The sequence below is a fragment of the Microcaecilia unicolor genome, chromosome 1 (assembly GCF_901765095.1).
Source record: "Microcaecilia unicolor chromosome 1, aMicUni1.1, whole genome shotgun sequence".
In the NCBI taxonomy this organism is placed as follows: domain Eukaryota; kingdom Metazoa; phylum Chordata; class Amphibia; order Gymnophiona; family Siphonopidae; genus Microcaecilia; species Microcaecilia unicolor.
Window position 1 is genome coordinate 626902107 of NC_044031.1, and position 21980 is coordinate 626924086.

Sequence of the window (21980 nt, forward strand, 5' to 3'; positions counted from 1 at the left end):
GTGGTATTGCGTTAAAGGTTTTTCGTGGTTGAGTAGACTTTGGTAGTCATGTGCAGAGAGTAGGTTTTATCCAGTTTAGGGTTGAGTTTCGTTATCTGGTGATTAGGATTGATCAGTGTGGTATGCCTTATTGAACAGGTTGGTCTCCAAAAGTTGGTTAGGCCGTGCATTTTTTTCACGGCGCATGGTAATGCATTCCATAACTGCGTGCTTATGTAGGAGAAGCTGGAAGCATATGTTACTTTGTATTTTAGTCCTTTGCAACTGGGATAGTGGAGATTCAGGAATGTGCGTGCTGATCTTTTAGTATTCCTGGGTGGTAAGTCTATGAGGTTTGACATGTAGACCGGGGCCTCTTGGTAAATGATTTTATGAACCAGAGTGCAGATTTTGAATGTAATGCGTTCTTTAAGTGGGAGCCAGTGTAGTTTTTCTCTTAGGGGTTTGGCACTTTCGTATTTCGTTTTTCCAAATATGAGTCTGGCTGCTGTGTTTTGGGCTGTTTGGAGCTTCTTGATAATTTGTTTTTTTTACATCCGGCATAGAGTGCATTGCAGTAATCTAGGTGACTTAGAGGCATATTTTCAAAGCACTTTGGGAGGCTAAGTTCCATAGGTTTCTATGGAACTTTGGGAGGCTAAGTGCTTTGAAAATAAGCCTCTTAGCATCATTGATTGTACCAAGCCTTGGGAAGAAAAGTTTTATTCTTTTGAGTTTCCACATTGATTGGAACATTTTCTTTGCTGTATTTTTCGCATGGCTTTCTAGTGTGAGATTTTGGTCAATTGTAACTCCTAGTATTTTCAGGCTTTTCGAAACAGGAAGGGTGTAGTTTGGGGTGTTTATAGTAGCGGGTTTGTTCGAATCTGGCATGGTCTTTGTCAGGCTTTGATAAAAATATTTATGTGCCCGACTGTAACTTTTCTGCTTCTTGTATGTGTGTGAGCTATTGGCTGCTTGCATATTCCTTCAATTGGAAGGGGATCGTAAGGGATAGGGAAACAGCCTCATTTAGCGCATAACTTGCTCTGAATCCCTGTATTTTGTATCATCCCACTAAACCAGTCCAGTCACAGGGTTTGTGCTGTCCTGCCAGTATGTGGAGACTGAGAACTACTTAGCTGCAATGTCATCGCTTAAGAACCCTCATGTATTAAAATAGCCTAGGAGGATTTTTTTTTTTGGGGGGGGGGGGAAGGAATTTTAGGGGTGTAACATCTCCTGGACCCCGACCAATACTATTTTTTGTTTGTTTTTGGGGGGATTTTAAACACTATTATAAAAATGATAGCAAACATACCTGCTCAACCAGGTATGCTCAACCTGCATAACATCTAATAGAAGGCATTACAAAAACATGAACCCATCCCAACCCCCCTTCTTCCCCCCCAGAAATCATAAGGCCTATAAACTTAGGTGTTCCGACTTGACTGAAATCGCCATTGTTCATAGGGTGGCCAAATTTTGGAAGAGGACAACAAACATCCACGTCTCAATGCAGTTAATTTAGACATTTGAAAGAAGAAGTCTGTTTTCTGGAGAAAAAGGGATACAGACGGCAAAAATTTTTGCTTCAATTTCTGTGCCAAGGACAGCTTAGCCGCTGCAAACAGGTGAGGTAGAGTGGAGGAGTGGCCTAGTGGTTAGGATGGTGGACTCTGGTCCTGGGGAACTGAGGAACTGAGTTTGATTCCCACTTCAGGCACAGGCAGCTCCTTGTGACTCTGGGCAAGTCACTTAACCCTCCATTGCCCCAGGTACAAAATAAGTACCTGTATATAATATGTAAGCCGCATTGAGCCTGCCATGAGTGGGAAAGCGCGGGGTACAAATGTAACAAAAAAAACAAAACAAAAAAAAACTAGCTTATGTTGATCCACAGTAATAATCTCTGGCTTAAAGTATAATAGGCAACATTCTGCCCTCAGCGGATAAATTTTTTGCAAGATCCAGTACAATACATCTAACACTGGTACCCAAAAAGTCTGAACCAAAGCACATGTGCACCAAATATTTATTTATTTATTTTGCTGCATTTATATCCCACATTTTCCCACCTATTTGCAGGCTCAATGTGGCTTACATTCTCCGAGGACAGCAGGCTGCTTGTTCTCACTGATGGGTGACGTCCACGGCAGCCCCTCCAATCGGAATCTTCACTAGCAAACGCCTTTGCTAGTCCTCGCGCGCCCATGCGCACCGCGCATGCGCAGCCGTCTTCCCGCCCGAACCGGCTCGTGTTCGTCAGTCTTCTTTTCTCCGCGCTCGGGACGGTTGTGTTTCCGTTTCGTGCCCCGTAAAAGTCGACCTCGCGCGTCGTTTTCGACTCGTTTCGCTTCAAAAGTGTTGGAAAAAACCTCTTTTGGCTTTTTCCCTTCCTCTAGTTCGAGTTTTTTTCACCCCGGTAAGTTTTCTTTCGTCGTCGGGGTAGGCCTTAGTTAGGCCCCGGTCGAAATTTCCTTCCCGCTTTTTCTGCTGGTGCCAAATTTCGCCATTTCGTCTTTTGATCTCGCCGGCGTGATTTTTCCGCCCATGACATCGAAGCCTTCCAGCGGCTTCAAGAAGTGCACCCAGTGCGCCCGGGTAATCTCGCTCACTGACAGGCACGCTTCGTGTCTTCGGTGTCTGGAGTCCGGGCACCGCCCTCAGGCCTGTAGTCTGTGTTCCCTTTTACAGAAGCGGACTCAGGTAGCGAGGTTGGCCCAGTGGAACTTTTTGTTCTCGGGCTCTTCGTCGGCATCGGCACCGGGGGCATCGGCGCTGAGACATCGGGTGACTGCATCGACGTCGGTGGTACCGGGACCTCGTCTGCTGATGTCGTCGGACGGTGGTGCTTCGTCTGGAGTGCAGGTGAGGGCTGTCCACTCCCCTGCTGGTGGCGGTGAGCCTTCGGGTGGGTCTCCCCCTACCCTGAGGGCTCCTGCGGTACAGCCCCCCTGAGATCGACCCTCTTCGGTCTCGGCCCCGAGGAAGAGACGGCTGGATTCTACGTCCTCGTCGGTGCCGGGAAGCGCCGGTGACGTGCTTCGCAAAAAATCTAAGAAGCATCGACACCGGTCCCCTTCCCGTGTCGGCACCGAGAGCTCTGGGTCGCCGAGGGAGTCGGCACCCAGCAGGCATCGGCACCGAGAGGACCGCTCACCCTCTGTTCAGGAGGTGTCGATGCGCTCCACTCTGGACAGCCCGGAACAGCCTCCACGCCCGGAACAGGTTCTGACGTCGACGCCTGCATCGACCTCCATGCCTTTCTCTGCAGCCGCTCTGAACGAGAGCCTCCGGGCCGTTCTCCCAGAGATTCTGGGAGAGCTGCTGCGCCCTACCCCTCCGGTACCGGCGGTGGTTGCGCCACCGGTACCGTCGAGCGTGGCGCCGGCTGGCCCATCGCCCGAGGTGAGGTCTCCGGCGTCGGTGCCGCGTGCGGTACCGGCTGCCGTCGCCTCCCAGGAAGGCTCCCCGACTACGTCGGCGGAGGGAGCTTCGCCGATGCGGGCGAGGGAGTCTACCTCTCAACGCCCCCATCGTGGACGTGGCTCCACGGAGTCGAGTCAGGCACGGTTGCAGACACAGGTCCGTGAACTTGTGTCTGACACCGAGGGTGAGGCCTCGTGGGAAGAGGAAGAAGACCCCAGATATTTCTCTGACGAGGAGTCTGAGGGTCTTCCTTCCGATCCTACTCCCTCTCCTGAAAGGCAGCTTTCTCCTCCCGAGAGTCTGTCTTTCGCTTCCTTTGTCCGGGAGATGTCTACGGCCATCCCCTTCCCGGTGGTTGTGGAGGACGAGCCCAGGGCTGAAATGTTTGAACTCCTGGACTATCCTTCTCCACCTAAGGAAGCGTCCACTGTTCCCTTGCACCATGTCCTAAAAAAGACATTGCTTGCGAACTGGACCAAGCCTTTAACTAATCCCCACATCCCCAAGAAGATCGAGTCCCAGTACCGGATCCATGGGGACCCAGATCTGATGCGCACCCAGTTGCCTCATGATTCTGGAGTTGTGGATCTGGCCCTAAAGAAGGCTAAGAGTTCTAGGGAGCATGCTTCGGCGCCCCCGGGCAAGGACTCTAGAACCTTAGACTCCTTTGGGAGGAAGGCCTACCATTCTTCTATGCTCGTGGCCAAAATTCAGTCTTACCAGCTCTACACGAGCGTACACATGCGGAACAATGTGCGGCAGTTGGCGGGCTTGGTTGATGCGCTCCCTCCTGAGCAAGCCAAGCCATTTCAGGAGGTGGTCAGGCAGCTGAAGGCGTGCAGAAAATTCCTGGCCAGAGGGGTGTATGACACCTTTGATGTTGCGTCCAGGGCCGCTGCTCAAGGTGTGGTGATGCGCAGGCTCTCATGGCTGCGTGCCTCCGACCTGGAGAATAGAATCCAGCAGCGGATTGCGGACTCGCCTTGCCGTGCGGACAACATTTTTGGAGAGAAAGTCGAACAGGTGGTAGAGCAGCTCCACCAGCGGGACACCGCATTCGACAAGTTCTCCCGCCGGCAGCCTTCAGCCTCTACCTCTACAGGTAGAAGATTTTTTGGGGGGAAGGAAGACTGTTCCCTACTCTTCTGGCAAGCGTAGGTACAATCCTCCTTCTCGCAGGCTGGGGGTGCACGTGTTCCCATATCTCGACGATTGGCTGGTGAAGAGCACATCCGAGGCAGGAGCCCTGCAGTCCATGCAGATGACTATTCGCCTCCTGGAGCTACTGGGGTTTGTGATAAATTATCCAAAGTCCCATCTTCTCCCAGTGCAGAGACTCGAATTCATAGGAGCTCTGCTGGATTCTCGGACGGCTCGCGCCTATCTCCCAGAGACGAGAGCCAACAACTTGTTGTCCCTCGTCTCGCGGGTGCGAGCGTCCCAGCAGATCACAGCTCGGCAGATGTTGAGATTGCTAGGCCACATGGCCTCCACAGTTCATGTGACTCCCATGGCCCGCCTTCACATGAGATCTGCTCAATGGACCCTAGCTTCCCAGTGGTTTCAGGCTGCTGGGGATCTAGAAGACGTGATCCACCTGTCCACGAGTTTTCTCGAATCCCTGTATTGGTGGACGATTTGGTCCAATTTGACTCTGGGACGTCCTTTCCAAATTCCTCAGCCACAAAAAGTGCTGACCACGGATGCGTCTCTCCTGGGATGGGGAGCTCATGTCGATGGGCTTCACACCCAAGGAAGCTGGTCCCTCCAGGAACGCGATCTACAGATCAATTTTCTGGAGTTACGAGCGATCTGGAACGCTCTGAAGGCTTTCAGAGATCGGCTGTCCCACCAAATTATCCAAATTCAGACAGACAACCAGGTTGCCATGTACTATGTCAACAAGCAGGGGGGCACCGGATCTCGCCCCCTGTGTCAGGAAGCCGTCAGCATGTGGCTCTGGGCTCGCCGTCATGGCATGGTGCTCCAAGCCACATATCTGGCAGGCGTAAACAACAGTCTGGCCGACAGACTGAGCAGGATTATGCAACCTCACGAGTGGTCGCTCAACCCCCGAGTGGTGCGCCAGATCTTCCAAGCGTGGGGCACCCCCTTGGTGGATCTTTTCGCATCTCGAGCCAACCACAAAGTCCCTCAGTTCTGTTCCAGGCTTCAGGCCCACGGCAGACTGGCATCGGATGCCTTCCTCCTGGACTGGGGGGAGGGTCTGCTGTATGCTTACCCTCCCATACCTCTGGTGGGGAAGACTTTGTTGAAACTCAAGCAAGATCGAGGCACCATGATTCTGATTGCTCCTTTTTGACCGCGTCAGATCTGGTTCCCTCTTCTTCTGGAGTTGTCCTCCGAAGAACCGTGGAGATTGGAGTGTTTTCCGACCCTCATCACACAGGACGAAGGGCCGCTTCTGCATCCCAACCTCCGGTCCCTGGCTCTCACGGCCTGGATGTTGAGAGCGTAGACTTTGCCTCTTTGGGTCTGTCAGAGGGTGTCTCCCGCATCTTGCTTGCTTCCAGGAAAGATTCCACTAAGAGGAGTTACTTCTTTCTATGGAGGAGGTTTGCCGTCTGGTGTGACAGCAAGGCCCTAGATCCTCGCTCTTGTCCTACACAGACCCTGCTTGAATACCTTCTGCACTTGTCTGAGTCTGGTCTCAAGACCAACTCTGTAAGGGTTCACCTTAGTGCAATCAGTGCATACCATTACCGTGTGGAAGGTAAGCCGATCTCAGGACAGCCTTTAGTTGTTCGCTTCATGAGAGGTTTGCTGTTGTCAAAGCCCCCTGTCAAGCCTCCTACAGTGTCATGGGATCTCAATGTCGTTCTCACCCAGCTGATGAAACCTCCTTTTGAGCCACTGAATTCCTGCCATCTAAAGTACTTGACCTGGAAGGTCATTTTCTTGGTGGCAGTTACTTCAGCTCGTAGAGTCAGTGAGCTTCAGGCCCTGGTAGCCCAGGCCCCTTACACCAAATTTCATCATAACAGAGTAGTCCTCTGCACTCACCCTAAGTTCTTGCCAAAGGTTGTGTCGGAGTTCCATCTGAACCAGTCAATTGTCTTGCCAACATTCTTTCCCCGTCCTCATTCCTGCCCTGCTGAACGTCAGCTGCACACATTGGACTGCAAGAGAGCATTGGCCTTCTATCTGGAGCGGACACAGCCCAACAGACAGTCCGCCCAATTGTTTGTTTCTTTTGATCCCAATAGGAGGGGAGTGGCTGTGGGGAAACGCACCATATCCAATTGGCTAGCAGATTGCATTTCCTTCACTTACGCCCAGGCGGGGCTGGCTCTTGAGGGTCATGTCACGGCTCATAATGTTAGAGCCATGGCTGCGTCGGTAGCCCACTTGAAGTCAGCCTCTATTGAAGAAATTTGCAAAGCTGCGACGTGGTCATCTGTCCACACATTCACATCTCATTACTGCCTGCAGCAGGATACCCGACGCGACAGTCGGTTCGGGCAGTCAGTTCTTCAGAACCTATTTGGGCTTTAGGATCCAACTCCACCCCCCGAGGGCCCTGTTTGTTCTGTTCCAGGCTGCACTCTCAGTTAGTTGGTAAATTTTTTAGGTCAATCTCAGTTATGTCCTCGCCGTTGCGAGGCCCAATTGACCATGGTTGTTGTTTTGAGTGAGCCTGGGGGCTAGGGATACCCCATCAATGAGAACAAGCAGCCTGCTTGTCCTCGGAGAAAGCGAATGCTACATACCTGTAGAAGGTATTCTCCGAGTACAGCAGGCTGATTGTTCTCACAAACCCGCCCGCCTCCCCTTTGGAGTTGTGTCTTCCCTTGTCTTTGTCTTGCTACATACGGGACTGACGAACACGAGCCGGTTCGGGCGGGAAGACGGCCGCGCATGCGCGGTGCGCATGAGCGCGCGAGGACTAGCAAAGACCTTTGCTAGTGAAGTTTCCGATTGGAGGGGCTGCCGTGGACGTCACCCATCAGTGAGAACAATCAGCCTGCTGTCCTCGGAGAATACCTTCTACAGGTATGTAGCATTCGCTTTACCCCTGGGGCTGGTGAGTTTTCTCAGGATTGCACCCCTCCTGCTGCCTCTGTTTTTGGGATCTGGCAACGGAGCTGCCTGTTGAGGCTTGTTCGGTATCTGTGGTCCCATCTTATTTTGGATTTGCTTTGGTTCATCCCACTCATTGTACATCCCACTTATCTCTGGATTGATCTGTGGGATTCTGTGGAAGGTAAAATTAGTCCGTACCTGATAATTTTCTTTCCATTAGTCCCAAAAGATCAATCCAGAGGTCCACCCTTGGTTGATATTGACTTTTTGCTTTCTGACTTTTATTTAGATTTCTTTAAAAAACAATTTTATAAAAGAATTAAACAAAGCATCAGGTTGCAGTTTACCACTTTGGATATTTCCCTCCCGCAGGAGCGGTGGAGGAGGAGCCTACTTGGCCTTGATAGAGGTAGGAGAGGACTTCCATGTTGGATTTATTCTTCTTCTTCCATTGCTTTGGTATCGACAAGATGGATGCACAGGTCCACATATAGTAAACCTCTGAGGTTCTCTCTATCTCCACCTGCTGGTAGAGGACGTAACCCACTCATCTCTGGATTGATCTGTTGGGACTAATGGAAAGAAAATTATTGGGTAAGAACTAATTTTACCTTGAGATCTCTACGAAAGAACCGGGAATCAACCTCGAGATGATTTGGGAGAAGCTGAATGAAATGGATAATACTCTACAGCAGACATCGGGAGAGGTCAGAGCCTTTAATATTAAATTCCAAGAACTAAATGCTAAAGTAGATGTAATTAATGAAGAAATTTCTGAAAAAATTCAAAAGATTCAGATGAATGCTGACTCTTTTCAAGAATTTAAAACATCTGTGGTTAAAGACAATCTTGACATTCGAAAGAGGGTCGAGCAGATAGAAAACTACAACCAAAGATTAAATTTACGACTGTTAAATTTCCCTAACCTCCCAGGGATTAATTCTTACGACATGTTTAAACGTTATTTACATGAAGTTTTGAAGATACCACTTGACGCAATTCCGCCTATAAATAAGATATTCTATATTCCTAATCCCAAAGGAGAGGGGGGGGAAAGACAAGGCCCCCGAGATGCCAATTTGGATTTAAAAAATATTTCAGCAATTCTGGAACAAACATTAGATGAAAACTCTGAAAGATCTACTTTGGTTGTATCACTTATATTTGAACAAGACTTAAATAATATAATGAGACTATACTTTAAAAATTTAAAAGCTTGTTTTGGCGGAGTGAAGGTTCAGATTTTCCCAGATGTAACGAAATCAACCCAACATAGAAGGAAAGCCTTCCTGGCATTGAAATCACAAACATTAGATATAGGAGGAACTTTCTTCTTAGCTTTTCCATGTAAATGCATTGTTAAATTGGGTCAGGTTAAATATACCTTTTATTTACCAGAACATTTAAAATCATTTCTTGAGTTGAAGCAGCTGAAATGAATATAAGATATTTGTGGAAATAATACGCCCCATGTCATTTACTATTTTTACTATTTAAGTTTAACTTCTCTACTCTTACCGCCTCCTCATTTAATGTGGTCTAAGAAAGCATTAATGTTATTTGTTGGATTAAGCTGATGTAATTAATGCAATTGTATTTCTTTATTTTTGTTTTCAGTGTAAATGCCTATTATGCTGTATTTCAATAACAAGTGAATTCTTGTTATAAAGTTAAAAACTTAATAAATAAATAAATTTAAAAAAAAAAAAAGCAAAGTAGACAAACAAGAGCCCCGAGGGACTCCGCTTTGATGTGAACCCAGGATGAACACGAAGTGCCCATCCTGTTCTTCTGCTGTCAGTTAAGCAGATAAGACTGAGACCAAGTTACACAATACCACTGATCCCAAAACTCCTGAAGTTGATGGCAGTAATTTGTGATGAGCCACACAATCAAAAGCAGCAGAAACATCCACTAAATGCTGCATTTAAAGAATCTAATCCCCTCCATGAGGGAAGGGAAGCATCTAATTATAGCATGCCATTCAACAAGATCTTGCAATTGACAATTAGCAATTTGTTTCACTAACTTGGCTAAAACTGGCAGATTAGAAATTGTATGATTTGAATTCAGTTTCAAAGGATCAGATTTGTTTAGCAATGCAGGCAGACAGATGGAAGGGGAAACCAAGGAGCCTCAAAAGCTACTGATTCGATCCAAGTTGTGGGACAAGGATTAAGAGCAGACAACATATGTATAACAGTAAAGGTTAACTAGCAAAATATTGCATCAAACAGGAGTTGAAGGGCAAGTGCCATTAACTTTACAACATTAGTCACATATGCTCAAATATGACCAGAATACTGGCATTTATGCACGTACTTGCCAACTAAATCTAGGTGGCTCCTTACAGAATTACCCCTTAGGTGCCTATGTTTACTTGAAAGAATAATGCTAATAAGGTAATTTCTTAATTCCTCCCAATGCTCAGAGAACAGCACACAAAACAAAGCCACCTTTACAGCTGAAAAAATAATGCCAGCTCAGAGCAGGCATTGGGGGTTTGAAGAGAGGATTTTAAATCTGCCGTTTTTTCTTTAATTTTGAAGCAGAAGGAAGCCTGTGTAACCCCTGAAGCGCCAGAAGTGAGAAACAAATGTGCGCGAGTCCGAGCAAAGCTGAAGTGAAAGCACACATTGGCGCCTGTTTCCTGTATTTAAATATAAACCTTCCAAGTTAAAAAAAAATTTTTAAATTGAAAAACTTATATTTAAAGGAGCAGAAAACAAGACGTCAATGTGTGCTTCATGTTCATATTTGCCTGGAGCATGTGCACAGGACCTGGACTTACTGCAAAACTCTTCTGTGCATTTCCAAGCATGTTCCCCCCCCCCCCACTTGCTTTAGCTTTAACAGTTCGCATATAGTTTGCATATCATTTCCTTTGAGCATTGGAAGCTAATTTTTTGCACTCTTCCGGTGGTATAGTTTCAGCGCTGTTGGCTTACCAAGGGAGTTCTAAGCATCGGGGCCTTAATACACAATTGGTTGTTTGATTCCTGTCTGTTTCCTCCCCTCTGAATATAGATCCTGCAAACTGGACAAGAGATCATGGAGCTGGATACCAGTGGCTTTGCCACTCAGGGTCCCACTGTCTTCGCTGGGAATATTGGCGACAATAAGTACATCGTTCAGGTCTCACCACTAGGGATCAGGCTCCTGGAAGGGGGTGAGTAGGACACATTGAGTTCACCTTAATTTTGAGTCATGAAAGGTAGTGCATGTAATACTGCATGACTAATATATCTGTACTATGAGCGAGATACATACCTGAAATAACCACCAGCAGAGCTTAGTGTATCAGAACAGTAATTAAATTTAAATATACTTGTGACAAGACAGAGTAATGGGAGGAGCAGATGGAAGAGATAAAACATAAGGGATTGGATTTGAGCATATGTGCATTTTTATTCATTGTTAGAAAACATAAGAACAATATGGTCCATACTGGGTCAGACTCGGGGTCCGATGAATCCAGCATCTTCTCTCTGATCCAGGTCAATTCAGGTCACAAGTACCAGGCAAAATCCTAAAGAGTAGACCCATTCCTTGGTGTTCATATGGAAGGATGAGCAATGGCTTTCACAAATGTGTTTGTAGACTTTCCTCTAAGAACTTGTCTAGATTCTAAAAACTCAGCTATGTTAACTGTTTTTACCACATCTTCTGTGAACCAAAGGGTAAGGTGGATGGGGTTAAGCTAACACTGGCAGGAGTATATACACCTAATTCAGGGCAAGGGGAATTTTATGAGGGTAAAACAAATTTATCTGGTTGGGATCTTCAGTACCTGCTTTAACATAATAACGTACGCAGACAGATCACCCCCATGGACACCTGAATGTGGAGTCCCCCAAGGATCCCCCCTCTCACCAACCTTATTCAACCTAATGATGATACCTTTAGCCAAACTTCTAGCCAATCAAAACCTCAATCCCTACATATATGCAGACAATGTCACAATATATATATCCCGTTCAAACATGATCTAAATGAAATCACCAACGAGATCAACCAAAGCCTCCAAATCATGCACACCTGGGCGATACATTCCAACTAAAGCTTAACGCGGAAAAGACACAATGTCTTGTACTCACCTCTCAACATAACACAAAAAACTTCTCCACCATAATCACACCATACTGTTCTCTTCCTGTCTCACAAAACTTGAAAATTCTTGGGGTTACTATTGACCAAAACCTCACTCTCGATACCCACGTGAAGAACACGACAAAAAAGATGTTCCACACCATGTGGAAACTCAAGAGTAAAACCTTTCTTCCCGAGATACATCTTCCGTACCCTGGTACAATCAATGGTAATAAGCCATCTGGACTACTGCAACACACTGTATGCTGGCTGCAAAGAACAGACTATCAAAAAACTCCAAACAGCCCAGAATACTGCCGCCAGACTCATATTTGGAAAAACTAAATATGAAAGTGCAAAACCCCTAAGAGAGAAACTGCACTGGCTCCCACTTAAGGAACACATTGCGTTCAAGATCTGCACGATTGTACACAAAATCATTCACGCAGACACCCCTATCTACATGCTAAACCTTGTGGACCTACCTCCCAGAAACGCCACAAGAACATCCCGCAAAGTTCTTAATTTGCACTTCCCCAGCTCTAAAGGACTAAAATACAAGCTGATGTATGCCACCACCTTCTCTTACACGAGCACGCAGCTATGAATGCATTACCCACAGACCTGAAATCAATTGTCGAAAAAAATAACTTTCGCAAATCTCTGAAGACACATTTCTTCAACAAGGCCTACAAAGAGAGCCAATAGCTTCACTAATCCACTTTACCAATCCACCCAGCTACGAAAGTCCACCTCTATACTCACCCGCCTAATCACTTCCTCTTTCCTCCCTTATTCAATCTCTGCACACTACTAATTGTATCTGATACCCTGGAATGATAATGTCATAACAAAACTATGTAAGCCACATTGAGCCAGCAAATAGGTGGGAAAATGTGGGATACAAATGCAATAAATAATAAAATTTGAAAATAAGTCCAGAATTATTTAGATTTGATTCATCATTAAAGTATTAGGAATTACACCTCTCCAAGTCTGGTCTTAAAATCAACTCTATAAGGGTTCATCTCAGTGCAGTTGGCACTTACCATCACCATGTAGAGGGTAAGCCCTTCTCTGTACAGCCTCTAGCTGTTCGATTCATGAGTGGTTTGCTTTTGACTAAGCCCCTAATCAAATCTCCTTCTGTGTCATGGGACCTCAACTTCTTTGAGCCTCTAGACACTTGGAAGGTTGTGTTCTGGTGGTGGTCACCAGCATGCAGAGTCAGTGAGCTTCAGGCCCCAGTAGCTGATGCCCCTTATATGAGATTATATCATAACAGGGTTCTTTCCAAAGGTGGTGTTGGATTTCCACCTTAATCAGGTAATATTTCTTCCAACTTTTTTGTTGAAATCTCATGCCCATCCTGGTGAAGGTGACTTCACATCTTGAACTGCAGGCAAGCTTTGACCTATCTGGAGCAGACTAAAGCCCATAGACAGTCCACCCAGCTTTTTGTATCTTTTGACCCAAACAGGGTGGGGGTGGCCATTGATAAACACACACTGTCAGTTTGGCACTGCTTCTTAGCCTGGTAATTACTCATCTCGATTACTGCAACCCCCCTCTACGGTGGTCTACCTTTCTATTCTCTTGTTTACAACTGGTTCAATCCACTGCTTCTCATTTGCTTCATAACTCTAGACCTTTTGACCGTGTCACTCCACTTCTTCGCTCTGAGCATTGGCTACCTCTCTCTTCACGTATTCAGTTTAAAATCATGACTCTAATCTACAAAGGTCGCCTCCCCACGTCCCCGAATTATCTGCACCACCTCCTTATCCATTATACTACTTCTCATTCACACCATTTATCCAATTCCCTCCTCCTGTGATCTGTCTTAATATCACAAATGCCTCTGCTATCAACTATGTTGGACCTAAGCTGTGGAACTCGTTCCCTTCTGCCCTCCGCCTTGAATCATCCTATGCCAATTTAAATCACTAAAAACTCACTTTTTCATGCTTGACTACTGTTGATCGCTGTGTATTATCTCTCCCTTTTCCCTACTGTCCTACTGTGCTTGATGTCATGTGACTCTGCAGCAATTTTTCTTTGTAAACTGCATTAAAACTGTTTACTGGAGTTTTGCGGTCACAAGTTGAAATAGAGACCCCCTCCTCTCTGCCCAAGAAAACCAGACTCTATAAACAGCGCAATACTGGTAAAAAGAAAAAGAAAAGCATTTTCTCCTGTACTTTGCAAAATAAAAATAGAAAAAATATACATTTTACAAAGCAGGTACATCTCAGTCCTTACAAAGTATTACATAAAAACAATGTTTTTTCTACCTTTGTTGTTTGGGAATTTGGCTGGTCCCAGTCTTTTTTTCCATGTTCCATGAGTCAGCCTTACAAATTCTTTTCCAGGCTGGACTTTCCATTTCTTCTCTCTCCTCATCTTCTTCCTTTCCTTCTCTACACCTATTTGGCACTGATCTTTCATTTTATGTCCCCACTATCAAATAGCTATGTATAGAGCTGCCAAGTGATCCAGTTCCAGAAGGGAGATTTTTCAACCAGTCCTAGTGTGAACTCATATCCCACATTCATGTGAGATTTGCAGTCCCTGATTCTATCCATCAAAATCTGTGCTGCAGTACATCCAAAATGACTTAAGAAAATGCACTCGGACCCCTGCAGGGTTGCTAATTTGAAGATATCAGAGATGTGCATTTTCAAATACTGTCATATTCTTAATATCAAATTCAAAATAAAATACCTTTTTCTACTGTTGTTAGAACAATTTATTTTTTCAATTGCTTTGGTCCCACTGTCTTTTCTGTTTTTCTCTGTTTCTTCTGCCTTTACAGGGTTTCCTGCCCATCTGACATTTCTTCTGTCTCCAAGTGCACCATCCTTCTTTCCTTTGCACCACTATTTGTCCTGTCCAGCATCTCCCTTCTGTGTCCCTTGTCCTTACCACACCCCCAAGTTCAGCATCTGCCCTTTCCGTTTCCCCACCATTTATCCAATTCCCTCCTCCTGTGATCTGTCTTAATATCCCCCCCCCCCCCCCCCCACACACTTTTTTTCAGCACAAGCCTTCCTGGTCTTCTCATCTCCCCCTTTTCTATTATCTGCCCTCCTGGTGTCCCCATGTCTCCCTTTTTATAACATTGCCGTGTCCCCATCTTCCCCCTTTTTCCAGCATTACCCCTGCGTTACCATCTTCCTGATTTTCAGTAGTGCCCTTCTGTGTCTCTATCTCCTCCTCCCTTTTTCAGTAGTGCCCCTCTGTGTTCCTGTCTCCTCCTCCCCTTTCAAATAGTGCCCTCTCTGTGTCCCTATCTCCTCCTCCCCTTTCCAATAGTGCCCTCTCTGTGTCCCTATCTCCTCCTCCCCTTTCCAATAGTACCCTCTCTGTGTCCCTATCTCCTCCTCCCCTTTCCAATAGTACCCTCTCTGTGTCCCTATCTTCTCCCCCCCCTTTCCAACAGTGCCCTCTCTGTGTCCCCATCTCCTCCTCCCTTTTCAAATAGTGCCCTCTCTGTGTCCCTATCTCCTCCCCCCTTTCCAATAGTGCCCTCTCTGTGTCCCTGTCTCCTCCCCCCTTTCCAGTAATGCCCCCTCTGTGTTCCTATCTCCTCCTCCCTTTTCCAGAATTACCGCTTTGTCCCCATCTCATCCCCTTTTCACTATTGTCCCATATCCCCATCCCTTCTAGTAGTGCCCTTCTGTGTCCCTGTCTCCTCCTCCCCTTTCCAATAGTGCCCTCTCTCTGTCTCTATCTCCTCCTCTCCTTTCCAATAGTGCCTTCTATGTGTCCCTATGTCCTCCCCCCCCCCCCCCCCCCCTTTCCAGTAGTGCCCCTCTGTGTCCTTTTCTCCTCCTCATAAGTACATAAGTACATAGTACTTTCCAATAGAACCCCTCTGTGTCCCTATCCAATCTCAGTTTTTGTGGATGTAGCAGCTCATAAGTTTGCTTGTTTTGTTTGGGGTGAAGGCAATGACAATGACGGCTGCGCAGGGGGGGGTGGAAACAACCAAATTGGCTTCCTTGCTTACAGGACATACTGGACTAGAAAGGCTTACTTCCACTTGTCTATTAAACAAACCTCCTTGGGCAGCTCTCCCCCCGAACGCTTGCATCTTTCTCCCTCTGTCTGCGTCGTCATTTTTACTGCCCTGAAGCGTTCTTCCTTGGCACCGGCGATTCATAGTCAGCCTTCTGCTAGCGTCGGGGCTTTCTCTTCAGGCGCATCTTACTCCCACCTCTGCGGAAAAGAGGAAGTTGCGTTAGAGTAGGCAGGAGTCTGGGACGCGCCTGAGGAGAAGCCCCGACGCTGGCAAAAGGTTGACTGTGAATCGCTGGTGCCGAGGGAGAATGCTTCAGGGCAGTAAAAATGACGACGCAGATGGGAGACAGCGGGCAGCAGAAGAAACGGAGAAAGATGCAAGACAAGACTATGGCGGCAGGGAAAGTTACTGGCACGTGGCGCATTGGTACCATGTTTTCAAAAATCTGTTTGGGGGAGCGACCGCTCCCCCTGCGCCCCACCTAGCTACACCACTGTATGATGTGATACTTAATATGTATACCTGATCTTGATTTGTCCTTGCCATTTTCTGGGCAAAGACTGTATAAATCTGCCCAGCACTGTCCTTGTTCTAAAACTTCTGAAGTTGTCATCGAAGCCCCTGAGAAGTCCCACTCCCAAATCTGTTCAGCCACGACCAGGGCACAGAAGTCTTTGAGCTTTGCAAATGAGCACCTTAGTAACATATTGATCTCTTTTCTGTGAATCTTAGAGCACATTTGTAAGTGGCCTGTGCAAGGACACAATGAGAAAATGAGAATGATTTCTGCATCATTAATGCACAGTTATATATGTTTCTCCATTGAAGCACAGCATCCAAACCTTTCAGAGTCTGTGAAGTACTTCTGGCATACAGTATGAGGGTTTGCAGAGCCATGTTCTGGCTTATACTCTGCCATGATCCATAGGTCCAGATGCATTCTGTTCATTTCGTTTGTCTTTTTGGATCTTGCAGTGAACCAGTTGCATTTCATCCCAGTGGATCTAGGATCTCCCATTGTACACTGTGCGGTGGCTGACCCATATGTGGTAATCTTGAGTGCTGAGGGACAGGTGACCATGTTTGTGCTGAAGAGTGACACATACGGAAGCAAAACACACCGGCTGACACTGCAGAAGCCACAGATACATACAGTAAGTATCAGTCAAAGCTAATATAAAGTCCTTGAAGTTTGGTATCGTTTGATATTTTATGCTTGCTTGGCATGAACTGCAAAGGAGCTAGAATTAATCTATTGCTAAGGTCAAGGTTTCTCATTAATTGCTGAACTTCCTTAATTAGCTCTTGAGAAAAATGTCCTTTCTATCTTTTTAATTGGCCTAATTACCTGGGTGTTTAGAAATTGGGAAGAAAGGGTGGGAGTTAAACACAAACACTTTGTTTTCTATCTTTTAATTAAACTAACATAGAGTCTGTCAGTTTAACCCACAATATTTCTTTTCTCCAAGTTCTAAGACAGTGTCCCAGCAGAATGGCAGGTTTGTCTGCTGTCTGCATAGGAGAAACAAGCCAGTGCATAAGAGAAAAGGATGTGTAGGTCCTGAGAACCACTAGAGATAGTGGAGTATCTCCAAATTAAGAGACGGATGTAAGGTCTTGAGTAATGAGCCATCACCAGTGATTGCTGCTCTGCCTAGATGGTATTGACCTCCTGGATTCCTATGATCTGAGGACCAGTGTTTACTTACTGTGCCCGCCTTTCAACAAGTTCAGTTTATAGAAACATATTCCGAGGTAATTTTGGAGGCAGGACCTGTCTTGTGGAATGCTCTACTAGTTGAACTGTGCCAGATGATGAATGTGGTAGCATTTTGGAAATGGCTGAAGACTCATTCCCCACCCCCTGCAATTTGCCTCCCAAATATGTTTTTTTTTTCTCAGACCGTACTCATCAAGTATGCATTAGGTATCAAACCTCAGCATAGGAAGATGTAAAGGTAGCAGATGTAAAGGTAGCAGTTCCACAGAGGTCCGATCTGTTCCTATTATCTTTAATATCTGTTTCTGTCTTCTTTGTCACCTCCTGAGAAATCACAGAGTGCCCTTTTGCCTATATGCATATAACATTATGATCTTTTTTCATTCTCAGGTAGCTTTAATCAGTTTTGAGGCTTTGATGGTCATAGAAAAATTCAGCTATTAACCTACCTTGATTTGGTGGTAAATTGATTCTTCTAATTTTCCCTATCATTTTTTCCATAGAGATGTGATTCTCCAAAGACAAGCAAGATATTGAATATTTTTACTGCTGTAATTGCCTATTGCTCATGCTTGATCTATTCTTACTGTACACCACCTTGAGTGAATTCCTTCAAATAGGCGGTAAATAAATCCTAATAAATAAAGATAGCAGGTTCTCACAGCATGTGTGATATGAACACTGGAGACCACATGGGAAAGCTTCTCCAGCTTAAGTACTGAAAGCTTTTGAGTCACTTCAGCAGAACTAACTCAGTCTTTATTTTTTAAAGGAGCTTGTCAAATGCATGTTGCCAGAGTGTGCCTGAAAACATGTTAAGATGGCTAGAATCATACCTGCCACTCTATACAGAACATGCTGGTTACCTTCTGGATGCCTTTGTTTAGGATTGTACCTGTCTCTCTGTGCAGGTTACACTCTTCTATGTTATTTGTCTTGCTTTAATCCTATCTTGCTGTATAGGGATCATCTGTGGTTATCCCACACGTTTTTGTTCAAACCATCTCCACCAGGATGGTGTTCCAGGTATCCACCACTCTTTGCATGAAAAACAATTTCTTTATGATGAACCATATCCATCACAGATATCCATAATTGGTGTCTGCAATACCTGGGGCTCAGCTATGATTCCTGTCAATGTAAGTTGAAGCATAAGAAAATGTAGGCTGATAAAGACCATATGGCCTATCCAGTCTGCCCATCCATGCCATCAGCTCTCCCTATCACTCCCTTAGAGGTCTATGTAGTTGTCCCAGACTCTCTTGAATTTAGATACTGTTTTCATCTCCACCACTTCCACTGGGAGGCCATTCCACAGATTCACCACCACCTTTCCTTGAAGAAATATTTCCTCAGGTTGTTTCTGAGTCTATCCCCTTTCACCTTCATCCTGTGTCACCTCATTCCAGAGCTTCCTTTCATTTGAGAGAGACTTTCCTCCTGTGCATTTATGCTGCATAGATATTTAAATGTTTCTATTATATCTCCCTTCTCCTGCCTTTCTTCCAAATAATACACATTGAGATCTTTGTCTGTCCCCATACGCATTATGACAAAGACCACTGACCATTTTAGTAGCTGCCCTCTGGAGTGACTCCATCTCATTTATGCCTTTTTGAAGGTGCAGTCTCCAGAATTGTACACAGTATTCTAAACTGTGTTCACGCATGCTCAAGAGAAATCTTTGTGGTCGAGAAACGCAGCACAAGTTGATTTTTGGCATTGAGAAATATGATCCATCGACTTCAGCATTGGAAGCATCGTCTTCATGCTTCTCAGAGTTGCATCAAGGGTGCACGCTGTTCACCTTTGACATCGAGTATCTATAGACTACATAGGGATCGGTCTTCATCCCTGTGTCTTGGTGTTGCATCATACCTTATGTTGTGTTTATCTTGTTTGGACAGACTGAATGGTCCATACAGGTCTTTATCTGCCATCATCTACTATGTTACTATATGTTACCATCCGAGTCCCACCTGAAAGGACTTTTGTCTCAGCTTCAATGCTAAATGCTTGCAGTGCTGAGTGCCACCTCATTGGAGTGTAGTACAAGAGCACTGAGGCATCAGTGTTGCCTGAGTCCTCGAAAAAGTGCCTCAGGTGTTAGAGGGGCTGCAATAGCCTCCAAAGATCCATCACTACTACTAATCATTTCTGTAGCACTGCTAGATGTATGCAGTGCTGTACACATTATATGCAGGCACTTTCTCTGTCCCTAGAGGGCTCACAGTCTTAGGTTTTTTGTACCTGGAGCAAAGGAGGGTTAAGTGACTTGCCCAAAGTCAGAAGGAGCTGCAGTGAGAATCAAACCCAGGTTGCCAGGATCAAAGCCCGCAGCACTAACCATTAGGCCACACATCCTCAAGAATGTTTTCAGTATCAACATAAGTCTGGTTTTCCAATACTCTTCAAGTGACTAAGAAGGATGTGGCCACCCCTACTGCTTTCCTATGCCTTTATTGTTGGTAGCATTTGAGGACCAGCTCCAGAGAAGATTCGATGAGTGGGTGGAGCACTTTTGCTTGGCAAGATGTTGTGTTTCAGCATCATTAATGTTGATGCTGAGACACATTCAACCAGTTCTGGAGACTCATGCACTGCCTGCAGGGGAGGCATTGATGCCAAGATGACATTGGGCCTCAAGGTTGATATCTGCCACAGTATGGGGATGGGATTCTGTGGTATAATGAAAGCGGTTTGCATATTATATACTGGTACTTATTTTGTACCTGGGGCAGCGGAGGGTAAAGTGACTTATCCAGAGTCACAAGAAGCTACTACTACTTAACATTTCTAAAGCGCTACTAGGGTTACGCAGCGCTGTACAATTTAACATGGAAGGACAGTCCCTGCTCGAAGAGCTTACAATCTAAAAGGTACTACTACTGTTTATCACTTCTATAGCACTATAAGGCATACGCAGCGCTGTACACCATATATGAAAAGACAGTCCCTGCTCAAAGAGCTCACAATCTAAATAAGACAGGCAAACAGACAGAACAATTAAGAGGCAAGGGAATTAAAGAGATGGGGTTCAGGGCAAGTGAGTAAAGGTTAGGAGTCAAAAGCAGCGTCAAATAGGTGGGCTTTTAGCCTGGACTTGAAAACGGCCAAAGACTGGGCTAGACGTACAGGCTTGGGAAGTCTATTCCAGGCGTCAGGTGCAGCGAGATAAAAGGAACGGAGTCTGGAATTAGCAGTAGAGGAGAAGGGGACAGACAAGAGAGATTTATCTACAGAGCGGAGTATCCAAGGGGGGGTGTAGGGAGAGACAAGAGTGGAGAGGTACTGAGGAGCGGCAGAGTGAATGCACTTATAGGTCAGTAAGAGAAGTTTGAATTGAATGCGAAAATGGATAGGGAGCCAGTGAAGTGACTTGAGGGCTAATGTGAGCATAGTGACTTTGGCGGAAAATGAGTCGCGCAGCAGAGTTTTGGACTGATTGAAGAGGAGAGAGATGGCTAAGTGGGAGGCCGGTGAGAAGCAGGTTGCAGTAATCTAGGCGAGAGGTATTAAGAGTGTGGATGAGGGTTCTGGTAGAGTGCTCAGAGATGAAGGGACGGATTTTGCTGATGTTATAGAGAAAGAAACGACAGGTTTTGGCAATCTGCTGAATGTGAGCAGAGGAGAGAGAGGAATCGAAGATGACCCCAAGGTTACGAGCTGATGAGACAGGGAGAATGAGAGTGCTATCCACAGAAATAGAGAAAGGGGAGAGAGGAGAAGCTACAGTTGGAACCTGGTTACCTTTGGTTCTCAGTCCGCTGCACTAACCATTAGGCTACTCCTCCACTCTGTCAGTCTCCAGTTGGGGAGGAAGCTTCACTGAGGCATTTGAGATTCTTGGTGCCCGTGCCCCAGACCCGACACCAGTGTCAGTAAATCGAGACAGGCTTCTGCTTTGGAGATCTAGATTTCTTCTTAACAGTATTTTTGAGGTATCCTCTGAAGAGGATTCAATATGTTTACTATCAAGTCTATCCACTTCATTTATGATAATTAAGTATTTTACTCATATCAATAAACTGCATCCTACTGTTGGCATAGTTCATAGCAAATCTTTGCTTGATGACTTCAGAAATTTAGCGATAGATGATGCAGTATATTTATGGCATTCATCTCTAGAAAATTCAATGAGTTAGCACCTTTGATATGTAAAACTGATAAGACTTCATATAAGGTACCTTGCATAATTCTGAGCTTAGAATGGCTAAACATGATTTGAACATAAATGGTAAAAAAACCCCTAATGCCTTGTCACAGTCTGCTTATTTAGATGGTCTTGGTACGTATCGAGAGAAAGTTCTTACTGTTAAATCTACTTATTGTAAAAAGAGAATTATGAATGCAATGCCTACATCAAGAATGCTTTTTCAGGTAGTTGAGGATTTAACTACTTTAAGGTATTCTGAATTTGATGACCTTCATCTTATATCGCAGTAGTTTGCCAAAGCATTTCATCAAAAACTTGCTACTATCTCTCAATCTCAATTGGACCTAATTATTAAAGGTTTGAACACCTTTTCTGGAATGTATGTCCAGCTTCAGTACTTAAAGCTTTGAAAGAGGATCTTATGGAGTCTATAACTTGTATTGTAAACCTATTGCTTTCCTCCAGTCATGTCCCTCTTGCCCTGAAAAGAACCATCAGTGAGGTCTGTTTGAAGAAATACGGTGCAGATATGTTCA

General features: G+C 45.5%; 1 protein-coding gene across 1 annotated transcript in view; it reads left to right on the plus strand.

The window, feature by feature from the left end:
• The window catches only part of CPSF1 (cleavage and polyadenylation specific factor 1), a 297206-nt gene that overhangs the window by 165205 nt on the left and 110021 nt on the right, over window positions 1-21980 (plus strand). The window contains 2 exon segments of the mRNA XM_030220640.1: window positions 10483-10624; window positions 16544-16722. Coding sequence (XP_030076500.1) covers window positions 10483-10624; window positions 16544-16722 — 321 coding nt within the window.